The sequence below is a fragment of the Syngnathus scovelli genome, chromosome 5 (genome assembly GCF_024217435.2).
Source record: "Syngnathus scovelli strain Florida chromosome 5, RoL_Ssco_1.2, whole genome shotgun sequence".
Classification (NCBI taxonomy): domain Eukaryota; kingdom Metazoa; phylum Chordata; class Actinopteri; order Syngnathiformes; family Syngnathidae; genus Syngnathus; species Syngnathus scovelli.
Window position 1 is genome coordinate 16,053,196 of NC_090851.1, and position 25,937 is coordinate 16,079,132.

The 25,937-nt window shown below is 39.5% G+C and overlaps 1 protein-coding gene across 1 annotated transcript; it reads right to left on the reverse strand.

The window, feature by feature from the left end:
• Positions 1-40: 40 nt before the first annotated feature.
• On the reverse strand, positions 41-25,598 carry gpm6ab (glycoprotein M6Ab). Its single transcript, XM_049721579.2, has 7 exons — positions 25,406-25,598; positions 12,054-12,246; positions 10,406-10,562; positions 8,880-9,033; positions 7,868-7,944; positions 7,696-7,761; positions 41-5,796 (listed from the first exon to the last, which is right to left on the reverse strand). Exons 1-7 carry the CDS (start codon positions 25,440-25,442, stop codon positions 5,644-5,646), a joined length of 837 nt encoding a protein of 278 aa, XP_049577536.1. The 5' UTR covers positions 25,443-25,598; the 3' UTR covers positions 41-5,643.
• Positions 25,599-25,937: the final 339 nt, after the last annotated feature.

Here is a 25,937-nt window from a genome sequence, read left to right on the forward strand (position 1 = left end):
TGTTGTTACATTTTCTTATGAAATTAAGACACAAACACAATTGTTTCCTTATCAACAAGTACACAAGTGTAATATTTCATTTAATTTATATACGCAAGCAAGTTTATGTCTTTAGAAATAAAAAAGCCACTGTCTGCCCAAGCTGTTGGCACAGATATGTACAAAAATGGGGGAGTGAATCAAAGAAAGCCTGCTACTAAGCAAATACAGTGGAGTACAAAAATTCTACTATGAAAATGAAGAAGAAGAAAAAAAATCTCCCTACGTCCAAAATGTCAATATTAGACATTTTGGACTGTATATAGCTGACTCAGACTCACTTCAACTAAGTTTTAAGTCCTGTGGTGGCACTCATGATGGTCAACAGCTGAATTAATTCAGGAACAGAGGAGCAGATTTTTCATCCTGTAATTCAGAGTTGACTATTAGAGCTGCAGAACTCACACTGTAAAATTCCAGTCTTAGATAAAAATAAAATGTCACAAAATGTTGTGAAACACATTTTATGTTTTGGAAGGTTTGCTTTATGCTGAACTGACACATAACCAAAGCTAGAGCTGTGGAAGTGTTGGGAGTGTGAGTCCAATTAAGCACCGGACAGCAGGTTGACAAGAAGGATGCAGGATTGGCATGAGTCAATATAAACATTTTCACAGGGAGTTTCAAACAAATGGGGAACAAGCAGCTCATGTCCACTCCTCTTTCTCACACAAGTTGTGACATTTTTGATTCACACAGAAGATTTCCAGTTCAGGAAATCTGTGATTGTTTCTTACATCATTTGTAGCATGCTACCACAACCAGCAAAAATCATGTCCCCTTTCGACTGTAGCTAATCAAGATTTTCATTAATTTTATCTTTTTTTTTTAAGCAGTCGTTGTAGACTTGCTTTGGCTACATGAGCTGTGCAGCATGGGCTTGTTGCTAGGTAACATGTTGATTTAGTGACAACATGGTTTGAAGGACCAAGACTGAAAGTCCTCAGTGCAATTTCACGTTTGCCAAAAGGGAATTGCTCATTATAACTACATGTGAGAGAAAGAGGCAAAGGGGTGTGAGCTGAGCTGGTTGGTGCATTATGGGTGACCAGAGCAATACATCACGTCATAGCTGCAAATCTCATGAAAACCAAAGAATATGACTTGCAGTTTCATCATGCACGCCTATTCCAGAAATTCAAGGATAAAATGTTATATTTAAATGTAGTTTTGTTAAACTGGTACAATATATTGCTCTGGTGGTGAACAACTAAAGAAGCTAGCTAGCTTAGCAACACCATTAGCAACTAGGACTTCAATACCGCAAGCTAAAAAGTGAGAAACAAAACAAAAATAGCAGAACAGCGCTAGTGGAAATTATTTTTCATCCTGTTTAATCATTAAAATTATGACCATTGAATGCATAACCATGCCACAAACAACAACTAGATTCACTGTCTTTTTTCATTAACCTAGAATAAGTTTTTCTTCATTTTTATGAATTAATTCATTGTTACTTCTTCATGTTATACCAATGCTGCAAGACTATACACAGGTCCCACAAAGGGGACATCAATGCACATACACACCAATAATAAGAGATAGAGAGCTCACAATGGTCAATAAGTGCACAAAACATTTTTTTTATCTGAGGTTAAAAACACTGACAAGACATCCATTGTCAGGCAATGAAATGATATGAAATGAATACTGTTAATGCAAAACTAGACCCTTATAAATACTGACATGTATTCAGCCAAGACACACAAGCACACAGCCACAATCTGGTGAAGGTTGCCTGTTGTGCCTCATCCAGGCTGCATTTACACACTGTCAGGACGCCTTGTCGATTCTAAGTTGGTTTAACTCAATTTCAATATATTCTTTCACAGTACCGTGGTTTTCCACATGATGCAATTCGATCTTTCAAAAGCTCTTAAATGTTGAGAAAACCTTGTGTTCATTTCCAATTCATAGTCAAGACAATGTCAAAGCATTGCACCTTATATACTACAATTTGTGTAAGATGCTTGTTTAATTTTACCAAATCATAACATGTCAAAATCTCAACATTTGTTTTATTAACCAGCCTAATTGTTTCAAAAATATATTTTACGTGATTTTGTCTTCCATCAATATTGTGTATGTGTTTGTGTGTGTGTAAATACACTTCTAAGGGTGAGAAGCTGTACAATGAGACTAAACTTCACCTTTCAGACTGTTACCTATCAGAAATCATTTTCTCGGCTGCTCCCCCCAACTGTTTCACATAAATGTAATCTTTACACAGAATATATGTAGGTGCCGTGCACAATACTTCTTACAAAAAACATGAATTTGCCTTTTTGGACACTCTTCCATAAGTATGATTTGACAAAAAAGCATTAAAGGTTCTTACTAAAATAGTGAAATGTTGCTGTGAATAGTAAAAGAGCAGAATTATGGCTCAGAGTGATGGCAATAGTGGAGTTTGTGTGTGCGTGTGTGTATGTGTGTGTGTGTCTCTGCTGGTTGTCTCGTCATCAATCTATTAATCAGTCAATCAATCATCCTCATTTCAGCTATTCCACTTTCAACCATCTCTACTGGCAGATAGAGACTCACGTTCCCTCAGCGCTTATTACGATCATACAATCATTTTACCGTATTTGCCGGTGTACAGGTCGACTCGGTGTATAAGTCGACCCCCTAAAATTCGACGGAAATTTACGATTTTATGATATATCCTTTGTATAAGTCGAGCTCAATTGTTGCATTATATTAAACTTCAAAATTCAATATGCGAAATTTATTGACGAAATGTGTTCAAATTCCGGGAGGCCGTGCGCATGCGGCTGTTTATAAGCACCGCGGAGGAGATCGCGGCCGGCGAGCTCGCGCACGCCGCCCGGCACCAACGGGAGGCCGGAAATAGCTCCAAGCCGAGCGGATCGGCACTTTATAAGCACCGCGGAGGAGATCGCGGCGCCTCATTCGACTTCCAGCGGCCGGCGAGCTCGCGCACCCGCCCGGCACATCCGGGAGGCCGTGCGCACGCGCCAAGTGGCCGAAAATAGCCCCCGCCGAGCGGATCGGCTGTTTATAAGCACCGCGGAGGAGATCGCGGCGCCTCATTCGACTTCCAGCGGCCGGCGAGCTCGCGCACCCGCCCGGCACATCCGGGAGGCCGTGCGCACGCGCCAAGTGGCCGAAAATAGCCCCCGCCGAGCGGATCGGCTGTTTATAAGCACCGCGGAGGAGATCGCGGCGCCTCATTGGACTTCCAGCGGGCCGCGCACTCGCGCACGCCGCCCGGTTCAAATTTTCTAAGTGCAACGCACAATGAGATGCATGAGAAACGGCCTTGGTTACCATCACATTTGAAGCGATGAATACGAAGTTAAATTTTATGACTCGGTGTATAAGTCGAGGTCGATTTTTTTCGGTCGATTTTGGATCGAAAAAGGTCGACCAATACACCGGCAAATACGGTAATCAGTTTCTTGCCACTTAATGCGAACAAAACATGTATTTTCAAAGAATTACAATTAAGATGCAATGTAGCTCTCAATCCATTAAAGGCATTCTCAAAGGAATAAGCACTAAACTCAAATAAGATGATTGCTGTTAAAGCTATCAAGTATTTCCCTCCTGTATCTCCTGTGATGCCGACCATGTCTAGCAAAGGCCCTCAAAAGAGTCCTACGCTTCTGAAAAAACACAGTTAGGACTGGAAAAACACACACACACTCACCCTTACTTTGAAAGCTACACACACAAAATAAGCTACTATTAAACAGCCGAGATACCATTCACAGTTATCTCTCCTTGATGCCAATGACGTGTTGTCTGTTGTAGTGAGGATCTGGATTAATTTCATTACAAAAAAAGCAATTTTGGTCCAATTAAAGCCAGATACACAAAGACATAGCTACTACTAAACATGATTACAAAACCATAGAATCAAAGTCTCACAATGGCTGGTGTTTATACGTGTACAGATGAGTTTTTTTGTGTAGTTGTGTGTGCAGAATCACATTAAAATGTGAATGTGATACCAAGCCCCGACCCCCAACCCCCTACACACTGCCCTGTTAAAATTACACATGAACGATGCTGGTAGAAATGTGGCAAAAATTCCAAAAAGTGAGAAAAATGTAGTCTTAACAGACATGAAGACAATATGACATTGATATGACATTGTAAAAGATTTTGTGCTGCTAAGATGTGCTGTTTGTGGAGTACAAATCACAAGTTTACACAAACATTGTCAGAGAAAGGTAAAGAAGCCCAGTTTCAACAGTTATTTCAAATCATCGACCACCTTTAATGTTAGTTGTGAACCAATCTAATCTGACATTACGAATAGAGTATAAATAACACTAATTCACTACCAACTTACTGGGCCGTGATACCACCTTATCTAGGCAATATGTTTGGATTAATATCACGATTAAGTAGCATCAACATTTTTAAGTGCATTTTGTTTAAAAAAAATAAAAAAGCCACAGCCTGCTATGCTCATGAACATTGGTGGCATAGGCTACTTATATTTATTGTAATTGGAAGTGAGTACTGTCAAGGAAGCAACTGATGAAACTGGGCTCCAGATGAGAGTTGGGAAAATATTTGGTCAGGGTTTATGTGAGTTAAGCTACCCATTTGCACTCATTTAAGTACAAACTTTCCCGTAAACCATATTTCTTTGCAATACCAGTCATCATAATGTGGATAAATGACATAGCACAGCATGACACCACCATACGACACTGCCTGCACAACACTGACCATTCATCCACAAATATATGTTTGTGTGTTTTTGTGCATGTGTGTGTGATCTGCGCGTTGTCGGTATCGAGGTTTTTGATGGCGGTTTCTTGATATTACACACCCTCGATGAAAAGATGATCTTACATACAATGAAGTCTTCCGTGTGTCTTCGACTGACTGTTGCTTAGTGTCATGCTAGCAGCAGACATTTCTGATGATAGTTCTTCCATTTAATTCATCTGCAGTGCTAAGCATTTTTATTAAACCACTACCCAATTATATGGTTTATGACACAACCTTTAAATTTTTTTAACAATTAACACCCCAGTAGTTTTTTGAAATGCTAAATTGTAATGACAGTTATCCATGATTTTTCAAATGTACTGTTCTACAAAATATAGTATATATATATATATAGAGAGAGAGAGCGTAAACCACATTATCAGTCACATAGCTATTTACTTTCAATGGTTTCACTTGGTGATTATTAATTATTTTTGTTAATTATTTTTTGAATTCTCAGACAAGCCCAGCAGACCAGTCGAGAGCTCAGTGAAATCAAAACTCTACATTTCATGCACTTCATGATGCTGAAAGGTATCTTCTCACTTTAATGACAGGTGGTCTACTAAAATTGTTAAGCACTGCACATTCATATTGCATAACTTTGAATCGTCAGTCTAAGTCTTCATAGTCTAGGCTAGCACACGGAGGATATCAATGTTTCTTTTCTTCATAATTTTTGCTGCTTACCACAGGTCTGTATATATATATTTTTTTTTTTTTCATACTGATGTATATTGATTAATATGTTATGTTCGTATGGATGACTGTGTGCTGCAGGTTTGTGTGTGTGAATAAATACTTTAGTGTGTCTGTTTGGTAAGTGCATGCATTGTTTCGCATCATATGTGTTTATGTGTAGGCATTGAGGCGTTCTTTGGAGCGTGTAGAGTGGATATCATGCAGCTCCTGCTCCTCCTTCGACTTGATATCTTCATATTTCTGCATCCGACTTGCATCTTTCAGGTATCCCCAGTTAGCAGCTAAGGCCATCAGAAAATGGACCTACAGGGACAAGAGGAAAGCAAGAAGGGAAGAAAGGAAGAAGTTATTTTTGTACTTTCATTGCTGAGATTACAGTGGAACCTCTGTTTTCATATGGGAATATAGACAACCATTCAAACTCACAAGCATATCAATGGGCAATTTGGAGTGCTCAATCGGCCTACCATGCATGTTTTTGGAATGTGGGAGAAATCCGGAGTACCCAGAGGAAACCCACGCAGGCATGGGGAGAACATGTAAAGTCCACACAGGAAGGCTGCAGCCAGAATTGAACCCACAACCTCTGCACTGAGGCGAACGTGCTCACCAGTGATCCACTGTGCCGCCCATGGCCCTATTTTCTTGCCTAGCACATTTTTTTAAACTGCAATTTGTTCTTCTGAATTCAGCATGTGAGTGGGTGGAGTGTTTCTGGGATGAATACCAACTCCCTGTGACTCTAAGGAATGACAAAACAGGACTATAGGTGGTCTGTGACAAAATTTAGTTTTTTACGCAATAGCTGACAAAGACAAAGGTACTATGAGGTACTATCATTAACAGCAGTGACATTGGTAGATTTACTCACTATATACGGCATAGAGATAGATCTCTGAAAGAACTGAATCACGCCATCAGTGCAAATCTGCACAGTTTAGTGACTCACTTGCCAACCATCCCCCTCCCTGTTGCCTTCAAAAGGAAACTGAATTCAGTTATATGCTCAGTCTGCAATGTACCTAACTAAAAAAAAAAAAAACATTTTGAATCAACTACTGTATTTTTCGGAGTATAAGTCGCACCTTTTTTCATAGTTTGGGTGGGCGCGATTGTCGTTGTTGGCTCATTGAGCTTGTTTTGTTAAATAAAGAGCCGGTTACCAAACCCACGTCTTGCCTGGTACGTTGGTAACGCTACAATATAGTTATATACGTAGATCCGTGGAATAGTTGGAGCCGCAACTGACGATGAGTCTGACGTCAGCGGCGCATGGAGTTCCGGAGTCAACAGCTGTTTTCTTTTCTTTTTTTTTAAGTGACACAGAGGACGAAGATTTTGATGGATTTAATGATTTCGAGTGACACGGATGGTTCGATAAAATTGTTGTTTATATTATAGTTTGATATATAGTTTATACATAGTTATATGGGCCTGTGGAACAAGTTGAACTGCAACTGATGTCAGCGGCGCACCGCACACACTGCCGGGGTTAGAAGCGCCAGTGTTTACACAAAAGACGAAGATTCCAATGGATTTAATGATTTGGAGTGACACGGATGGTTCGATAAAAGTTTAGTTTATATTATAGTTATTTGATATATATTTTATATCTAGTCATATGGGCCTGTGGAATAATTTGAACTGTAATTGACGACGAGTCCGATGTCAGCGGCGCGCCGCACACGCGGCGTTGTTTACACAAAGGACGAATAATTCGATGGATTTAATGATTTGGAGTGACACAGATGGTTTGATAAATGTGTTCTTTATGTTATAGTTATATGAATCACTGTTAATGTTAAGTCAGGCCCGTTCTCAGCACCTCGTTTGTGTTTATGTTATGTTAGCATACCGTATTGCTTAGCCTGTTGTTGCTGGTTCATGTCTGCTCTTGGTGTTGGATTTTGTCAAAGAAATTTCCCCCAAAAGTGCGACTTATACTCCAGTGCGACATATAGTATATGTTTTCTTTTCCCTTTATTGTGCATTTTATGGCTGGTGTGACGTATACTCCGGTGCGAATTATAGTCCGAAAAATACGGTATATATGATCAATTGAATATCCATCTATTTTTTTGTATTGCTTATTCTCAATAGGGTCGTGGGTGAGATTGAGCCTCTGCCGGCTGACTTTGGCCAAGAGGTGGGGTACTGGTTGAAATTAAATATTCTTTTCTTTGCAATAAGTTGTATGCTCACCATTGCAATCACAGCAGCTCCTGCTCCAGCCAGTGCACACACAAACAGATGGAAGGTCAAGTCCAGCTGCAAGAGTCAAAAGAAGGCTTACAATTGTTCATGTGTACTCTTTTTATGCTTGTTTTATATTTGTTACCATTTTAGTCAGATCAAATCATACTATACTTGTTACCTCATTAGATTCACACATCTTGAAGAACTTCTCAGATCCCGTGCATACCTTCCTCTCCTCAGATATGGTCACGGCCCCTGATGAACAGAAACCTGATCAAGACTAAATTAAATTGCAATTTTTGTGTCTTTAATTTATATGTATAATGGAGCCTCCAAAGTTGATCACAATTCCTCCTGTGACGCCGATTGGCGTTCACGTTGTAATTTCAAAATAGCTATGAAAGATTTTTCATTTTACTGTCAATGTTTGAAGTCATATTTTAACATTAATTGTCATACTAGTGGAATTGTAAATGAATTACTTTTAACAATAATATAAATCATACTTAGACTAACTTATTTGAAGAAAGCACAAAACGCAGTGACCTATATATAAAAAAAAAAAAATGAGGAGCTGCTGACACTGATGATAATAGACAACTTGTTGCCCCCAGTTGCTTACAGAAATGTTGGAAGTAAGGGGAGTGACACACATCATGTCTATAGAACTCCGGATGTTGCTGTAATGCATCCCACAGTGCACTGCGCCAGCCATTCTGGCAGGCTAAAAAGTTAGGCGCTAATTTCACTGCATTGTTTTTGCTGCCCCCCGATGTAGCTCTATGCTGATTTTGGACTTGCTGTATTGTGGGATAAATACTCACTTGTGTTGTGTTGTACTGTATAATAAGAGGCTGAGATGGCTTGCTGGGGTTTGATGGTCACTTTAGTGTTGCACTAACTCACAACCTATTGTCAACTACATTGCAGCAGCGCCCCTTGGTGGTCTTAGGAGTAACAATACACCACACCTACCATTGGTTAACCTGTGAGTATATCTTTTTCAAAACAACTACTTTAATTCCAATTTGCATAATAATTAGAGATGTACGTACAGGGATGGACAATTTTGATTATTGTGAGGAACACATGTTTTGCTGCAAGGGTCAAGGTCGAATTAGCTCATGCGGAACTACCCTTTGAAACATGGGTGTTACTCATTGATCCAAACATGAACAATATTTACATACCAAACTGGCGGAGGTCCAGACAGAGGTTAGCTCCCTCAACCGCGCTAGTGTTCTTGCACATGGACCAAACATTGAAGTACATGAAGACTGGCAGGCTGGTGAGTGCTGTGACACCCAGCCACACCAGGAAAAACAGGTAGGCCAGGAACATCAGCTGAACAGACAGAACGAACTCGGTAACACAAAACTAGAAATATAAATCGTGCTTTTCTAGTCTTTTAGTGAGACAATAGCCAATATATCCAAGGGCCATTATCCAGTAGTTTACATTTTTCAGAAAAAAAAACATATTTGTCAAAACTCTCGTATGTCCAGACAATGTTGCACGAGTAAATTGATCTATGAAAAAGAGTCCTCTCTGACCCCATCTTGTACTTCAAGTTTGATTTCCGAGAAACCACCAAGCCAGATGGAAAACAACCAATTAGAGACAAGGCCTGGCTAACAAGTTTTCAGTCATTTGCAGAGCACTCGACAGCACATTCTTAGTGGGCACACCCACGTGGCATCCTGCTGATTCGTTATGTTGGGCTTCAAGGGGTTGCTGAAACTGTGGTGGAAGATCCACCTCTGTAAAATGAACAAATAATGCCCATCCCTCATTTGGCAACTGGGCATTAGACTGGCAGACATAGGCAGAGTGAAAAGGTCAGCTGAGAAGATTTAAAATGCAGAATTAGCAATATTCCTGCTCAACAAGTACTATAAGTTTATCACCTTTGTTAATTTTTTAGATAATCATATGTTCCAAAAAAATAAAACTTCAAAAGAGTAACATTGAAGCCCCTATTTTGGTAGACAGATGGCCATGTGCTCTGCAAGGAGAGATTTTGCCGTTTACCTGCCAATGTCATGCACGGACCCCAGTTGGTCTATTTCTGTTTTCACATAGTCATTGTGATTAGCGAAGTGAGACTACATTCAAGTTTTGCTACCAGTTTAACACTGTTTAACAAGTTTCCCCTTAAATGCAATTTTCACAATCAATATCTTGGCTAAGTTACATTTTCATTTTTCAATAGGGGAAAAACTTTAATTTCATTGAGGTGTTGGAGATGCTGTTTCCTTGTTTTCCTTATTTTAGATTTCGTATTTATATTTATTGGTGAACGTGTGTGTGTGTGAGAGAGAGAGAGAGAGAGAGAGAGAGAGAGAGAGAGAGAGAGAGAGAGAGAGAGAGAGAGAGAGAGAGAGAGAGAGAGAGAGAGAGAAGCATCTGCTGCAACATCAATACATTGCGGTATTCCTGGGCTTTTTTTTCAAACTTGAACTCTTGTGTTGCTGACACAGCTTAAAATGTCCTGTTATGCCTCCCGTGCTAATTATTTGATGTCAAATTTGAATAAAACATTCGTGTTTCAGAAATCAATGTATTACTGTTTTTCCTGGTTCGAAAATTCACAACAATAGATTATGGTTCCAGTTGATGAGCATAAAGTGAGTCACCCATCTCTTAGGAGGCATGAGCTGAAACAAAATATAAAAAACTGTGAAATCCTGTTGTGTTTGGATATAAGATTTCTTACAAATGCAGTCAGGCAGCGTCCGCAAGCAGTAATCTTGAACTCTCCATACAGATCTCTAATTGCTCCAGTGGTGAAAAATGCCTCCACCAGCAACAGCACTCCAAAGACAAAGAATCCAGCTGCAAGGCCGTAGATGATGTACTTCAGGATGTCAATGCTGCAGTGAAAATAAACATCACTCTTTCATTCCCAAGGTCAATTCTAAATTTTTACATTATGAATCATTTCATCATCAAATCATGAAATAATTACAGAGGTGGATTTTAATTTTCAAAGAAAGGAAATCAGATATAAAAGTGGAAATAATCCTGAAGTATGTTTATTGTGATAAAAGGTGATGGTGTAACAATATATTTTGGTGCCTCGTGGAGAGCTTGTCTTTTTCATGTAATATAATGATCGAATGATCCAGAACATATATTGAATCATAGGTGTCCAAACTATAGACCGGGGGCCATTTGCGGCCTACCGTCCATTTTGGGTAGGCTGCGGCATACACTATAAATAACTGACATGGCCTGTAATGCTACTTAAATAAAAAAGTGGGGGTGGGCAGCATTAGAAACAGAGCTTTCAAAAATCCGAAGGGATGTGAATAATGAGGCCTTCCATTACAACTAACTACCAATTACACAAAAAAAATTCTAGATAGGCAAAGACACAAATAAATTTACAGCTAAAATAGTAACACAATTTCTTTTCAAATCACTGTGGAGAATTCAGATAATTCCATTTTAGAAACAAAAGTGGTTTCCTTTGCTTTCTGCTGGATGTCAAAGTCCGATATTAAATTAATGGTTTTCAAATCTGGTCATTTTACCACAGATTGTTCTTGATTTGGTTTTAAATGTGGAGATGGGATTCAACTGTGACTCATTATAGGGGCTGATTTATTCTAGTTAGCTACCCCACCGCCTCTTAAATGATTTCTTATTGTCTTTAACACAAAATAGCGATATTATACAAAATAATTATAATTGCTTCATTGATTGATTGTTTTTTTCCGTGTTTAGCAAGATAAATTAAAAATACTCAATGTAGCTCTAGCATCATTCTATTTTTCTGGATGTAGCCCTCAGAATAAAAAAGGATAGACACCCCAGTTAAGACTTAAATGAATGGCTTCATCATCAGCAGTGGCAGGTACTAATTCTGATTTTACCACTACTACAGTTGGGCATGTAAGGCAGCTTAAGTGTCTCATTTAATAGAAATTGTTAGCCTAAACAAAAGTGTGATGTTCAAATTTTCATCCAGTGGTCCCAACCACCGATCTCCTGTTTTTGTTTTGCAGGAACAATTCCAGAATTTAAGCTTTTAACTTTGTAATCCTGCATTCCACTTCAAAATCACCAAATATTTACTTAAGCCAGAGTAACGTAGCATCTTCCAAAGGAGTCGAAGAACCACATAAACTAACATGTTTTGTGAATATATGAATATATGCTTGCTCATCTCTGATTGATAGGGATTTTACTTAACACATGTTTAAAAACTACATTATGATTCAAACTGTAACAAAAGCCAAAAGTATTGGTGCATTTTTAAAACAAGACATCATGACAGTTAGTCATTTAAATGTAAACAAAAGTTCTGGCTAATCATGATCAGATAACCAGATATGGTTTGGATTGTTGTTGTCACTCACATGGTGAACACATCCAGTGTTTCTCCAGGTGCTCGGAGGACCTCAAAGTAGTTCTGGAGGATGGTGACGGTTCCACTCAAAGCCTCATGACCACATCCGCAGAACAAGGCCACGCCCATGTAGAGGATGATAGTGGCGATGAGGGATGCCCAGGGCAAACTACCCACACATCGCTCACAACACTCCTTACAACCTGAAAAAAAAAAAAAAAAAACATTATTGAGTAATGCAAGAATGCCTTTACAGTAAAATTATCATGTTGAAGATCGAGTTGATAATACAGGAATGACCTTTATTGACTTTATTTGTTTGTTTCTTTATTGTAATGGAAGAAAAATATTAAAAATTAGACCACAAATTCACAACATGGTAAATGTTGGTAAAGGGCAAAGTGAGCACCCCTTTTGTATTTTATTGTTGTGACATGTTATGAAATAAGCTGTTGAAATGGCTAGTGGGTGTGTCTAAGGCATAGCAATTGAAGCTATTAAGTTCACTTCTGACACAGCATACTTACAGTTTGTCCTTTGGGGATATTAATGTATTCATATACAATATGCAAAAGTCGATTTGGATGGATGGATGGATGGATGGATGGATGGATGGATGGATGGATGGATGGATGGATGGATGGATGGATGGATGGATGGATGGATGGATGGATGGATGGATGGATGGATGGATGGATGGATGGATGGATGGAATAGACTTCAGATTCAAACCTGAACAGGATAAGCATTAGAAAATTATTTCTATTATCAATCTTTTTTCATTTTCATTATTCATTATTTTCACAAATATATTACTATATTAACTTCATAGTGATGGTCAACATACTCCTCATATTTCTTAGAATTATGTGGAGTTGATAACTATATAAGTCTCAATTAATCAGTGAGATCCAGAACAGATGGATATACAAAGCCAAGATACGATTTTATTTCAAGCAAACTAAATTTAATGACTGAATGGAAAGGAAGGAAATGACTAATTATTTGTCATCACTTGTGCTCATTTTCCTTATCATCCTGCAGGTTTTGGCAATCCATTTACCAATTGTAATTTGAATAAGGCCAGGACATCATTCTATTCAACTGTGAGTATGAGCATGGTGAGTGGGTATCTATCCGTCTGTCAATGATATAGGGTGGCTTGTCCTGAACGCCGGTACTTGTTATATATAGCAAAATGTATTTAATATTATAGTGAGCGGGGGTGGGGTCACTGAGTTTATTTGAGGGGCAACTGCTGCCTCTGAATTTACAGCATTTAATATACCTTTGGATGGTTTTAAAGCTCCAATTGCTCCATGTCTTCTACTAGCCTTTATTTAGAAATTCCTTTAAAATGGTCACAGCTGTTTTAGCTCAAATTGTTATCTATTGTGTTTTTGTAATGATAATTTCAAAGTGTATACCTAAAGAACCACACGCACACATGCACGCACATGCACACGCACGCACGCACGCACGCACGCACGCACGCACGCACGCACGCATAGATAAACAGCCCACATGCAAGTACATGCAAAAAACAAAATGTATTGAAAACAATAAAAGCATCTCCCTAGTTCTTAGAAGAGAGCTTGTGTGTTTCCATTTGTGTGAGTCATCCTACTGCTCATGTTTAATTGACCAGCCATGTTGCCATGCCAACAGGGGTGTGGCAGGAGCCTGCTGACCCACTTTGCCTGTAGCGTTGTCATAGCAACAGTGCAGCTCGGCAAGTATCACAGCCATACTAATACACATTTTCCTGCATAGATTCACAGGCACAAATCATGTCAGTTTATTCCGTGATTTATTTTGCAGAGATCAATGTTTTATGTCAAAATAAGAGCCATAACGGTGGAAACATGGTATAAAATAATTTGCACTGAAGAGCTGAAATTTTGAAAATGTTAATTACAATTAAGATCATATCACAAATAAATGTATGGGCACCTCATATTTTATACAGTAAAAGCTTCAAAACAAACTGACAAATAACTCCTTTTCAAGTCAGACGAGTAAAAACTGGTCAAATATTTAAAAAACAACAGATATTATTAAAAGTGAAGAGAATTTGCAATTCTAGTAATAACACACAAATTTGACGCACAATTTGTCTTTGCGGGTCACATAAAATCATGTGGCGGGCCGTATGTGGCCCCCGGGTCTTGAGTTTGACACCTGTGGTTTAGACAATCTCATATTTTAATATTCATATGTGTGCAAATCATCTCATTCATATAAACATAACTGCTCAATCAGAACACAAATATAACACACAGACCTGTATAAAGACACACACATAGACACACACACACGCACGCACACACACACACACACACACACACGCACCCTCCCACACACACACACACACCCTCCCACACACACACACACACACACACACACACACACACAGGGGGGGGGGTGATGCCCCCACACTCACAGATACCAAATGGTCATGTGACAATTTCCCGCCTTTTCCGGACAGTATAAAACAGGGGTCACCAAACTTTCTTAAACCGAGAGCTACTTCCTGGGTACTGATTAAGGCAAAGGGCTACCAGTTTGACACACACTTCTGAGATAGCCAATTTGCTCAATTTGGCTTTCACTATGTGTTATTATTGTCATTTCCAGTTCACATGTAAGTGTGATTTGAACAGTAATAGCAAAAATACATTCAAATCCGTTCCAGAAGGCGGTTCGAGAAGCGTATAGGTTGAATTCCGAATCTATTTTTCCCATTACAAATAATGGAAAAATGTGTAATCCGTTTCGAGACAAAAAAACCCTGCCTTTTTTAAGCATTTTTTCATTTGCGCATATTTGTCCGATCGCGCAACTGCAGCGCACTGCCGAACGCGCAACCGTAGCGCGTCACCCACCGCGCAACTGCACCGCGCTGGTCGCATTATTGTGACAGAGCCGTCGCTGAAATTTAGAAAATATTTTTAAAGTCCTGATGTACTTTCCAAAATTTAAGTGGACCTTTGTGTGCAGGTAGCTTAATTTTGTCCGATCGCGCAACTGCAGCGCACCGCCGACCGCGCAACTGCACCGCGCTGGTCGCATTATTGTGACAGAGCCGTCGCTAAAATTTAGAAAATATTTTTAAAGTCCTGATGTACTTTCCCAAATTTATGTGGACCTAAGTGCGCAGGGAGCTTAATTTGGTCCGATCACGCAACCGCAGCGCGCCGGGCGCTCAGTCACATTGCTTTAAGAGCGTCTTTGTGTTTTAGGATGGCTTTTCTGCTCCCACTTGCTTTCTTTGGAGGCATGATTAGGGGTTAATACAATCCTCAAAGTAACGAAAATACAATAACAATGGAGTCAGTCGGCATCCGGGCCGCGCGGTTGGGTTTTCTCGGGTCCTCCGGGCTCATCTCCCGAGGTTCGACCCCCAAATTTGATTCGACAACCGAAGCAAAAAAATCTTGAATCTTTTGTTTGAATTCCGATTTGTTCAAAATCCGAGGTTTGACCGTAAAATAAATAGATGCAGCACACTGACAAGTGGCGCTATTTGAGCCAATTTGAGAACAGTCAGGCGGGCGACTCATGCGGTCCTCACGGGCGACCTGGTGCCCGCGGGCACCGTGTTGGTGACCCCTGGTATAAAACAAGCTGACCTGGAGAAGGAAACTGTTGTTTCATCTGCTGCCCTGCCATGTGTACTGACCGCCATTAAACAGCCCAAGATCTTGCCAATAAAGAACCAACTCTGTACTCCACACCTTTGTTTTTTTCTGGCTCAACAACGGACATCGCTCACAATACGCAACAATACTTACTATATAAAAACACATTTGCATAAACAATAGCCATTCAGCCATTTTCTGATTAAAGATCATCATTATTTGTCACATTAGTGAGGCAGTTTTAAGCCAGATGGAGGAAATATGACACGCTGTGTTATGCATGTGTGGAGAGGGACTGTTTTGTTTTTTTTTGCTTGTGATTGCATGAATATGACATTACTCGAAATATGTAGAGGATGCATATTAATTAAGTTGTATTAGACAAAGTATGTGTGTGTGTAGCAGGTATTTATCATTGTGTGTTCTATACTTCAGTCATATTATAATCCATCACATATTTCTTTATTTGGGTTTGATAAGCAGGCAAGACCCAGTGACCTGGTAAAAACTGGGGCACGATAAGCACAAATGGCTGTATGTGCTCCATAAACATGAGGGTAATTCCTTTTTTTTTTGTGAGGAGGTACAGCATTGATAGTGCAGTCATTTTTCTTCATTTTTGATGACCCTACACCAGTCACTTACACAAGGTAAGACCTGCTAAACGTCAGGCGGCGTATTCTGCACCTTTTTCTGTCGCCAACTTTTACCAATCCCACAACATTTTGGGGGAACAATTACAGGGGTGCAGCTGCACTTTGTGGGGCCTGTTATCGACAAAGCAAATGAGGGAAGTGTGCTGGCGTCTTGGTGAATCTTCAAATTCAATCTCCTTTGATTTACCTAACCAATCTACACTCTCGGGCAATCAAAATGGACTTTGGGTATTTTGCCGCTCATTGTTGGAGTGAAATCTGGCTCAGTGCATTTCAGACGATGCACTTCAGTCCAATACTGGCTTCGGGCCATCAGACCACAGTTAATGTCGAACCTTTTAAAATTTTTGTTTTTAGTTATTTAATCAGCCTATAAATTTGAGTTTATAGATTCTATATTGTTATTGTGGTTAAACCAAGCTAACATTGCTGTTATTTGATTGCTCAGTTGTGTTAGTATTTAGTCATTTCATTTACTTGTTTACTTATTTTGCTTTGGTCAACAAAAATATGTATGCAATTGCTGAACTCAAAAGCAAAAGACAGCAGTAACTCAAATGTCCCATATACTGTAGATTCTTGAAATCCTCATCGTGCACACAGTCACACGCAATCACACACGAGTGCTCTGCTGGCATGGCCTTCTGAAATTATTCTAACTGTCAGTCAGAATGTTTATTCAACCTTAAATCCCTCCTTGCCTCTCCATGACTGTCCATGGCTCACACTCGTGCCTGCAATTTCTGCTTTTAAGACATGACCAACACATTCACTTAGCACTGTTAGGCATTTAGTAATAAGAGTAATAACAACAATAACATCTGACCTACAGAGAATATAAAAAGTATACACACTCCTGTTTAAACACAAGTTTTTTGTGATCTCATCAAAAAATAGAAATAAATAAACTGAGTGAGGAGTGTAAACAGACCTTTAGTGTAGTCGGATTGCTGTAAGTCTGAATGCGCTCCTCGCGAGATAAGACGCAACATTCTGCCTCACTGGTTTTGTCTGCTGATCCTTTTGCTGATTTTGAACCTAACATAAACTATTCCTAAAAATGTCATGTATAAACTATACAACTCCATTGAATAAAAGGAGAAGTAAATATAAACAATTGAGATCATGGGCCCTATTATTGTGCTCAAGTCTAAAGCAAAACACAGTCTAACTGTCCACATTGGTGGAGTTTTCTTTTTTGTTTTAGTATTTTCCTGGACATTGTACAGCTAGAAATGGACAGAAGAGGGCATTTGGGATGGGACGTAGCAGACTCACGGGCAATCATCGTGGATCTCCTCATGAAAATTAGTAAAGTCTAAGCGCACACAGGGATTTACATTACAGAAGCAAAAGCAGACTTGCTGTGGTCTGTGCACAAAATTGTGTTTATATCGGTAAACTGCAAGATCTCCCCTTGCAAATAATGTAGCCCAATGCGCATGTGATGTGGCCAATTGGAGACCGCCTTGCACCCACTTCTGCCCCCCTTTCATCCCCACAATAGCTATGTTGCGCTGTGGTTATGGGGCAAATTTGTTCAATGAATTCATTTCTAGAATGATTCAGAGAGGTTTTGCCACACTGTTGTCATATCTATGGATGAAATACGATGGCATCCACCACACAAGTACGCAAAGCGACAAAACTGTCTGCTTGCGCCTCAAGAAAATACACCACCTGCGCTACCAATTAGACTGCTTTTTCTCACCAAATTAGCCAGCAGAGCAAGTGTAATAGAAATTGCTCTCAATCTGCCACGACGTCTAATAATGTGCAGGACTAAAAAAAAAGTTAAAGTCAAAAGTCCCAATAATCGTCATCACACACACATCTGGGTGTGGTGAAATTTGTCCTCTGCATTTAACCCATCCCTGTGTGATTTTGACCAATCCCCTGGGGGAGAGGGGAGCAGTGAGCAGCAGCGGTGCCGCGCTCGGGAATCATTTGGTGATCTAAACCCCCAATTCCAACCCTTAATGCTGAGTGCCAAGCAGGGAGGCAATGGGTCCCATTTTTATAGTCTTTGGTATGACCCAGCCGGTGGTTTTAACCCACAACATTCCAGTCTCAGGGTGGACACTCTACCACCAGGCCACTGAGCTGAAACACACTAAACTAGTCCTGCCCTGGCACCAGAATGAATATATGTTAAATTTTATGCTGAAAGCAGGGACGCCTCCAAATGAAAATTGCGATTTTGAAGTTATGGCATGATGCTGCACCATCATGCTTCACTGTAGGTTTGGTATTCTTCTGGTGATCAACAGTCATGTTTGCGCCAAACATACCTTTTGGAATTATGGTCAAAAAGTTGAAGTGTTGTTTGTTTTTTGTTTTTTTGTAAGGTGAGCAACTTTACTCCATAGCCCAGACACATGAATAGATTGCTGTCACATGAACTAAATAGTCAGAAGTTGTGACTCTTCCATGGTGCTGTTGATCCTTTGGTACAGATTTCTCATCTTTTCATCAAGTTCCAAGGCACATCCAGCTTTTGGTAATGTCACTGTTTGATGATGACTCTCTTTACTGTTTATTCATGGTGGACAGTATTTACTGCCTTAAAAATGTATTTATACAATGAGGTTGCTCTGTTGAAGCTAACTCTGGACCATGGCATGCACTGTTGAATGTAACTACAAAAAAAATATCTACTAGAACAGCAAAATTTTATTTAGGGTACCAGTGCTTCTCAATCATTTTATGTTATGATCCCCTAGGAAAAAAGTCCCCCTCCCGCAACTCTTCCCAGTGACTATAATTAGTATTACAGTCAAACCTCAGTTTTCGACTGCAATCTGTTCCGAAGGCGGTTCGAGAAGTGAATCGTTCGAATTACGAACCTCTTTTCCCATTATAAATAATGGGAAAAAAATTAATCCGTTCCAAGACTAAAAAAAAAAAAAAAAAAGCCTTTTTTAAGCATTTTTTCATTTGCGCATTTTTGTCCGATCGCGCAACTGCAGCGCACCGCCGAACGCGCAACCGTAGCGCACCGCCGAACGCGCAACCGTAGCGCACCGCCGACCGCGCAACTGCGCCGCGCTGGTTGCATTATTGTGACAGATCCATCGCTGAAATTTAGAAAATATTTTTAAAGTCCTGATGTACTTTCCAAAATTTTTGTGGACCTCAATGCGCAGGGAGCTTAATTTGGTCCGATCGCGCAACTGCAGCGCGCCGGGCGCTCACTGTCGCATTGCTTTAAGAGCGTCATTGTGTTTTAGGATGGGTTTACTGCTCCCACTTGCTTTCTTTGGAGGCATGATTAGGGGTTAATACAATCTTCAACGTAACGAAAATACAATAACAACGAACGGAGTCAGTCGGCATCTGGGTGGCGCGGTCTGGTTTTCTCGGCTCCTCTCGGCACCTCTTGGCTCATCTCGCGAGGTTCGACCTCTGAATTTTTGTTCGACAACCGAAGCAAAAAAATCTCGAATTTTTCGTTCGAATTCCGATTTTTTCGAGAACCGGGACGTTCTAAAACCGAGGTTTGACTGTATTTGTCTGTAAAATTGTAATAAGTACACCTCTACATCACATTGTATCCTAATTAACATGTTACCAAGGGGTCCCACGCACCACCCCTGCTATCGCACCAGCTGGACCCACCCCATTACTTGAAAAAGGTTAAGCAGATGCACTGTGTGCGCTGATGTCCATTTAATGTGAGTATGAATGTGATTGGTTGATTCTGAACAGTCATATTTCCAGTGAGAAAAGGATGTACACATTTGTACAACCTTATTATTGCAGTTATTTATTTGTTATTCTCTTCTCTTATTAGTTGTCTTATTTTCCGATTTAATTGTACAGGCTATTGGTCAAAAGGTTTTAACTAATTTGACTACAAAAGCTGGCTTTAGAACAGGGGTGTGTAGAATTTTTATATCCACCGTAGCATTCTGTAAACATATTTGACAATTAAAAGTCTTGCTGGACATAATCCATCTCCCAATTTACGCATTCCCTTTTGTTTTATTACTTTAATCTGAATGTAAATATAAAAAAATACATGATGAGGATAAGCGGTGCCAGGGATGATGACAGATGGATGAACAAATAATTGGACAGATTATTTGTTCATCCATTCATTGATGGATGGATACTAGTTGAAAGTCACTAGTCATTAGTCGAAAGTCAAGCGTTGTGTTAGCATGTGTTAGTATTCATAATTTTTGCTGTGGCTCTTCAATTTAAGACTGGTCCATATAGTAGCTATTAAATATCAATAAAAGGAATTTGCAAGTATATGTACATTAGATTCTTTATTATTCACCTTGCACACAAGTTTATAAACATTAAGTTATAATTTTTTTTGAGTCTCCACTTATTGAAAATGTGCACAGTTTGAAAAATTTTACATGACTTTGAGTACCTTTTACACTGATATGAGAACAGCATCGGACATCATCAGAGATCATTTTGTCTGTATCATGAAATCAAACTACATGTATTTCCTGGAACAATCCAATGGAATTAAATATGATTTTGTTTGTTTGTTGGTGGATATGTTCTATTAATCCTCAATTTAATACAATGTATTATTTAAACAATGTATTACTCTGATTTCATTCTCTGAAGGCAAATTCCATGTTCACTGTTGTTGTACATACTGAACATAACACAGGACCCAAACCACTCATATGCAGAGAAGCAGATATATCAACCTGAAAAGAATTTGGTGCTTTGCCAGCCTGTCTCCAACAATCAGATGCATTCGGTTTTCCCCTCTTGTATTTTGTTACCGCTATCACACCACTCTACTAACGCGCTCCCGCTATGAGTGTGCTAAGTCGATTTATATTGACTACTTCTTCTCTCCATTAAATTTTTCTCTATTAGTGGTCATAATAATGAAATGGATACGAGGCTTGTATACAGGGTCTATTTTCATTTGTATGTCTCTTGTCAGCTTTCTTTCAGACTTAATTGAATACTTGTACAGACTAAAGAAATCGTGGAATTACTTTTCTACAAGTGAAATGACCACTCGCTGTTTCCTGTAAAGAGCAGCTGCCTTTCTGGCACCATCATATGCCACAACACATTCTTGATTATTCCAAAAATCCCTAGACAGAGTGGTGTTAGGTCGTTAATGTCTTCCACTTTTGGTTTTCCAGCAACATGACATGTCTGTTTTATGTTTGTTCATTGGGTGATTAAACTATGGAGGATTTGTAAACCAAAAATCTAGACTCAATGGACATCACCATATTCTTAGTTTGCTCTATGGAGACGCTTTGCCATAGACCCACTGCTACCAAATAATGCAAAGCACAATCATTTTGAGTAGCATCAAATTAGACTGTGATAAGTGAACACATAACTGTTTCAATGACTGTCTCAACAACTGCTCTGCTAGATTTCCCAAGCGGCAGCAGAAAGAAGTTCCTCTGCTGGACTCCCATTTTCAGTGCACAAAGATTGTAGTTTCCTGAAACTTGACAGTTTTGATTGTTGACACAGATAATTTGGACAGTGTGAAGAGCAGGCTTTGTAAAAGATGTCTCCTCCAGTCCACAACTTCTTGTGTCTTGAGCATGTTCAGCTCCAGGTTGTGCAGGTTGCACTAGTGCACCAGCCTCTCCAGTTACTGTTGATATGTACACTTAATTCCATCATTGAAGCAGACAATAACTTAAGTGACATCTGCTTAAAGCTGGAAGCACTGAGGTACACTCTTATATAGAGAACAAATAAGAGTGAAAAGAGGACTGGTGTTGATCGTGCATGTGGGTGAGTTTTCCATAGACACGTTGACACGCCTGTTAAGAAGCTGTTAATTCAGTGGCAGGTAGGGAGTGGAGAACTTCAAGGATGATGGTTTGAAATGCATTGTCAAAGTGTTGGAAAGAAGTGCTGCCCCATGTTGACTGCATCAGCCAGTGAGCTATTTGCCCTGTTGGCAAACGGCAAAGAATCCAACATGGTGGTCAGATGCTCTTGAGGTGGTCTAAAGAAGGTACTTAAAGAACTTTATGACTACAGATGTGAGATTGACAGACCTATAAGCATTTAGTGCCAACTGCCACGTTTCTGGAGAACAGGGACAAAGTTGGAGCAGACCAAGTGAGTGGTAATTCATTCTGTTCCAGAGAAACCTTTACAGTGTTCACAGTGACTGAGTGAACACTGGCGCGATCAGCGCAGACATTCAGTAAAGGACGTGGAAACCCATCTGGACAAGGAGCCTTCTTGCACAACATCCTGTTCTTGAATTGTTTAAGGCATTTTTTGAGCCCCAACATTTGGTCGCCAGACGGTTGCCTGCACATGTAAAAGATTTCCTCGCAACAAGAAAAATCACTAAAACAGTTGGCAAACATCTGGCGAAAATTTGCGACCTTGAACAAGCCCTGACGAACTCTGACATGAAAACAGTATTCGTTCCTTTACAAAAAACCCGCAATTGTTCGCCACTAGGGACTTTACTCATTGGCTACGTTTACATGGACGCACATTTATTCAGATTAGAAGTCAAAGTCAAAGTCAAGCCCGATCGGAATAAAAATTAACACACACCCATTCGGAATATTCTGATCGGATCAAGACAATTCAGATTATGATTTTATTTCAAACAAGCGTACATGAAAACACTTGTTCCAAAAGTCGGAACAAACCCTCTTTCCCGCGCATCTCTGTGTGGTCAGTTTATGCGATTCTGTTAGTCCCGGAAACAAGTAGAAGCAGAGCAAGCAAAAGACTCGGCAGACACAAAAATTGTCCTGGAGGATACATTGCAGCTCCATTAAGACGTGTTAATTCGGCATAACAGCGCAGATGGGAAAATACACAGAATAATGCTAACTTTTAAAGTGGAAATAGATGGAGCAATGTTTTGTTGACACGCAAGTCGCAATGGCTTCTTCTTCTACTGCTATTTCCGGTATAATTTGTTGATCTGCGCATGTCAGAATGAATTGTTCCTCGTGAAAGTGTGGCGCATCAACATGCAAGTCCTAATCAATATTTTTAATGTCCATGAAAACGTTGAATCAGATCAGATTGAAGAAATTTTGTCCAATTTTTTTCATTTACATTCAGTTAATCAATCCTCGACACAGTGCAGATAAACAACAGGAGTTAATAGATGGTCTCTCCTTTGCAGCATTTATTGATATGTTAAACTTGATTTTATGATCCTAATAACTATTAAGCAATTTGTTAATCACCACAATGTCATTCTCCCTTGTATTAATTATGAATCTTATTTATAGCTGTATTGCTTGCATTTTCAAAGGATCAATAGAAGACACATTACATGACAGAATAGTGAGTCCACAATCACACTACAGAAAGATAACAAAATGATGGAGAGGAGATGAAAAGAATACTAAACAAGGGAGTGTTCAAACTTGCAATGGCAATGTATAGGGGGGAAAAAACATCTTCCGCCTCCTGCAGTCCACTTGAAGTTGTAACAGCCCATCAGAATAGGGGGTTTTATGCACCCAACAGACTAATAACTGTAAATTGTTTTAGAAGGTGCAGTAGCTATGATTGTACATTTTCCTCCTCCACTTTAAATGACATAATGATAAGAATGAACCCTTAATAGATCATAATAAAAACACGTGGAACATAAAATCTATGAAGACAAACATTATTAGGCTGGTACCACAAATGATTGAAAATACTCGTGATGCCGTTAAATCTCATCTGCGTGTAATTATTGTGCTGTTAAGTATGATTCTGGCTGCCTTGCAGGAGGAGAGAGGGGGTCTCGTGGGCGTAGGCCAAACCACATATTAATTATCAGGTTTGAATCTTGTTCCAATTTTGACAAAAATTAATAATATCAAGGACAGGGAAGAATGACTGAACAAACAGCGGCACGGATAAAAGATAATTACAATGAAAAACATGTTTGCATCAAATACCAACCGCAAATCAAATACCTTCCAGACAAAAAAATGAATAAAAAAAAATCCATGGAAGAAAATGACAATGTTTCTATGGATTCAGAAGTGAATTTCAATGTAATGTTAAATACAATTCAAATAGTAATACTTATTCAAAGCAAAAATGATTTGTGTCATTGGTACAATTTGGGTGCCTGGAGTATGCATGTTTCACAGAATGCGAGGAAGAAAATGGACACGCCCATTTTGACAGACGACAAATGACATACTGTAAAAACACGGCTATGGTCTAAACATGATTGAAAAATGAAATACTCAGAGGGACTAATGATGAGCTAAATAAAGCATGTAATTAAAAATATATAATAAGAACACAAAATGGTTGATCGGTTGTAGAGAGGGGAAGCAATGCTGGTGAGGAGCAGGGAGAGCGAGACAGTAAAAATGCAGCAAGATTGTGATGGACAGACAATCCCGGCAAATCCAGTTAAAAACTGATAAACGGTCACACCGATAAAAAAAAAAAAAAAAAAAACAGCGCGGGGCTCTCATGAGATAGACAAAAAATGGAGGGTAGGCAGGGGAGAGGGGCACAGACAGCCGAAAACAGGAGACATGTAGAGAGAGGAGAGAAAACAGCGCTCAGACAAGCGTGAAGCGGCAACAATAGAGGCTAACAAAGAAAATCCCAATAGAGGCGTCAATCACTGCTCCACTTTAACGTTTTCCCCCTTTCTACATAAACGTTCTTCATCCACCCATCCAGCCAACAATTCCTTCCATCCATATCATCTGTCCATCCAGCCTTTCCTAAGCAAAACAACATCGTCCCTCCAAAGTCTGCCATTTCATCTCATCCCCAATCTGCTTCATTATCCATTCATCAAAAGACCCAGAACAGAATATGGCCGTATGTTCTGCAAGACTAGTCACTCGATGAATGCGCTCACTGGTAAATAATGAGAAACAATGAGTCTGGGAGTAAAATTTACATTGAAACATGTTATTTGGACCATGAGCAATACATATACAGTAAATATCGTGTTTTTCCTCTAGATGCAGCACATGCATGGTGTGTCTGCCTACAATATAAAAAGCCACTTGGAAGGATGTGTGAACAGAACAATGAAATAATGCAAGAATGCACACAGATAATGAGATGAAAATAAATAACATATTTCCTTTATATCCTACCTTTCTGGCTTTGTGATTCATCCATGTTTTCTTCCATTGTTGCAGATTAGATTCCTTTTGTCTCAGTATCGGGTGAAACGTCTCAAAGCTCCTTGCTAGCGCTCAGCAAAGTGTGCTTGTGCGTGTATGTGGGAGGCGGTCTGTGCACGCGCGTATGTGTTTTTCTCTCCCTGCAAATGATGGAGGATCAGGGAAGTCCTGCTTTAAGCGCCGTCTCTCCTCATTTGGGCTTCTCTTGCATCCTATTCTATAGACGTTATAATCATACGGACCTCTCTATGTAGATATAGTACATGTGTATAGAGTATTATACACTGTATCCCTTTTGGAAAATTAGTAATAATAATAATATGACTATTTTTTAAGACAATATCAAATGTGGAAAAAAGTCCATGCTAATGAGCCTGCGGGTTAAAGATTTTATTCAATGCTCACAAACAAAGGGATGTTGACTAAATATGTTGTGATAATTTCAAAATGGCATTTGCACTATAATATGTGAAGAAAATGGGCCTCAGCTAGGCAAAATAAT

Coding starts and splice junctions, on each gene's coding strand:
- gpm6ab (XM_049721579.2), bottom strand. CDS start 25,442: ATGGAAGAAAACATGGATGAATCACAAAGCCAGAAAG. Junction 12,247..25,405: donor TGAATCACAAAGCCAGAAAG/GTAGGATATAAA, acceptor TTTTTTTTTCAG/GTTGTAAGGAGTGTTGTGAG. Junction 5,797..7,695: donor GAGCTGCTGTGATTGCAATG/GTGAGCATACAA, acceptor TTGTCCCTGTAG/GTCCATTTTCTGATGGCCTT.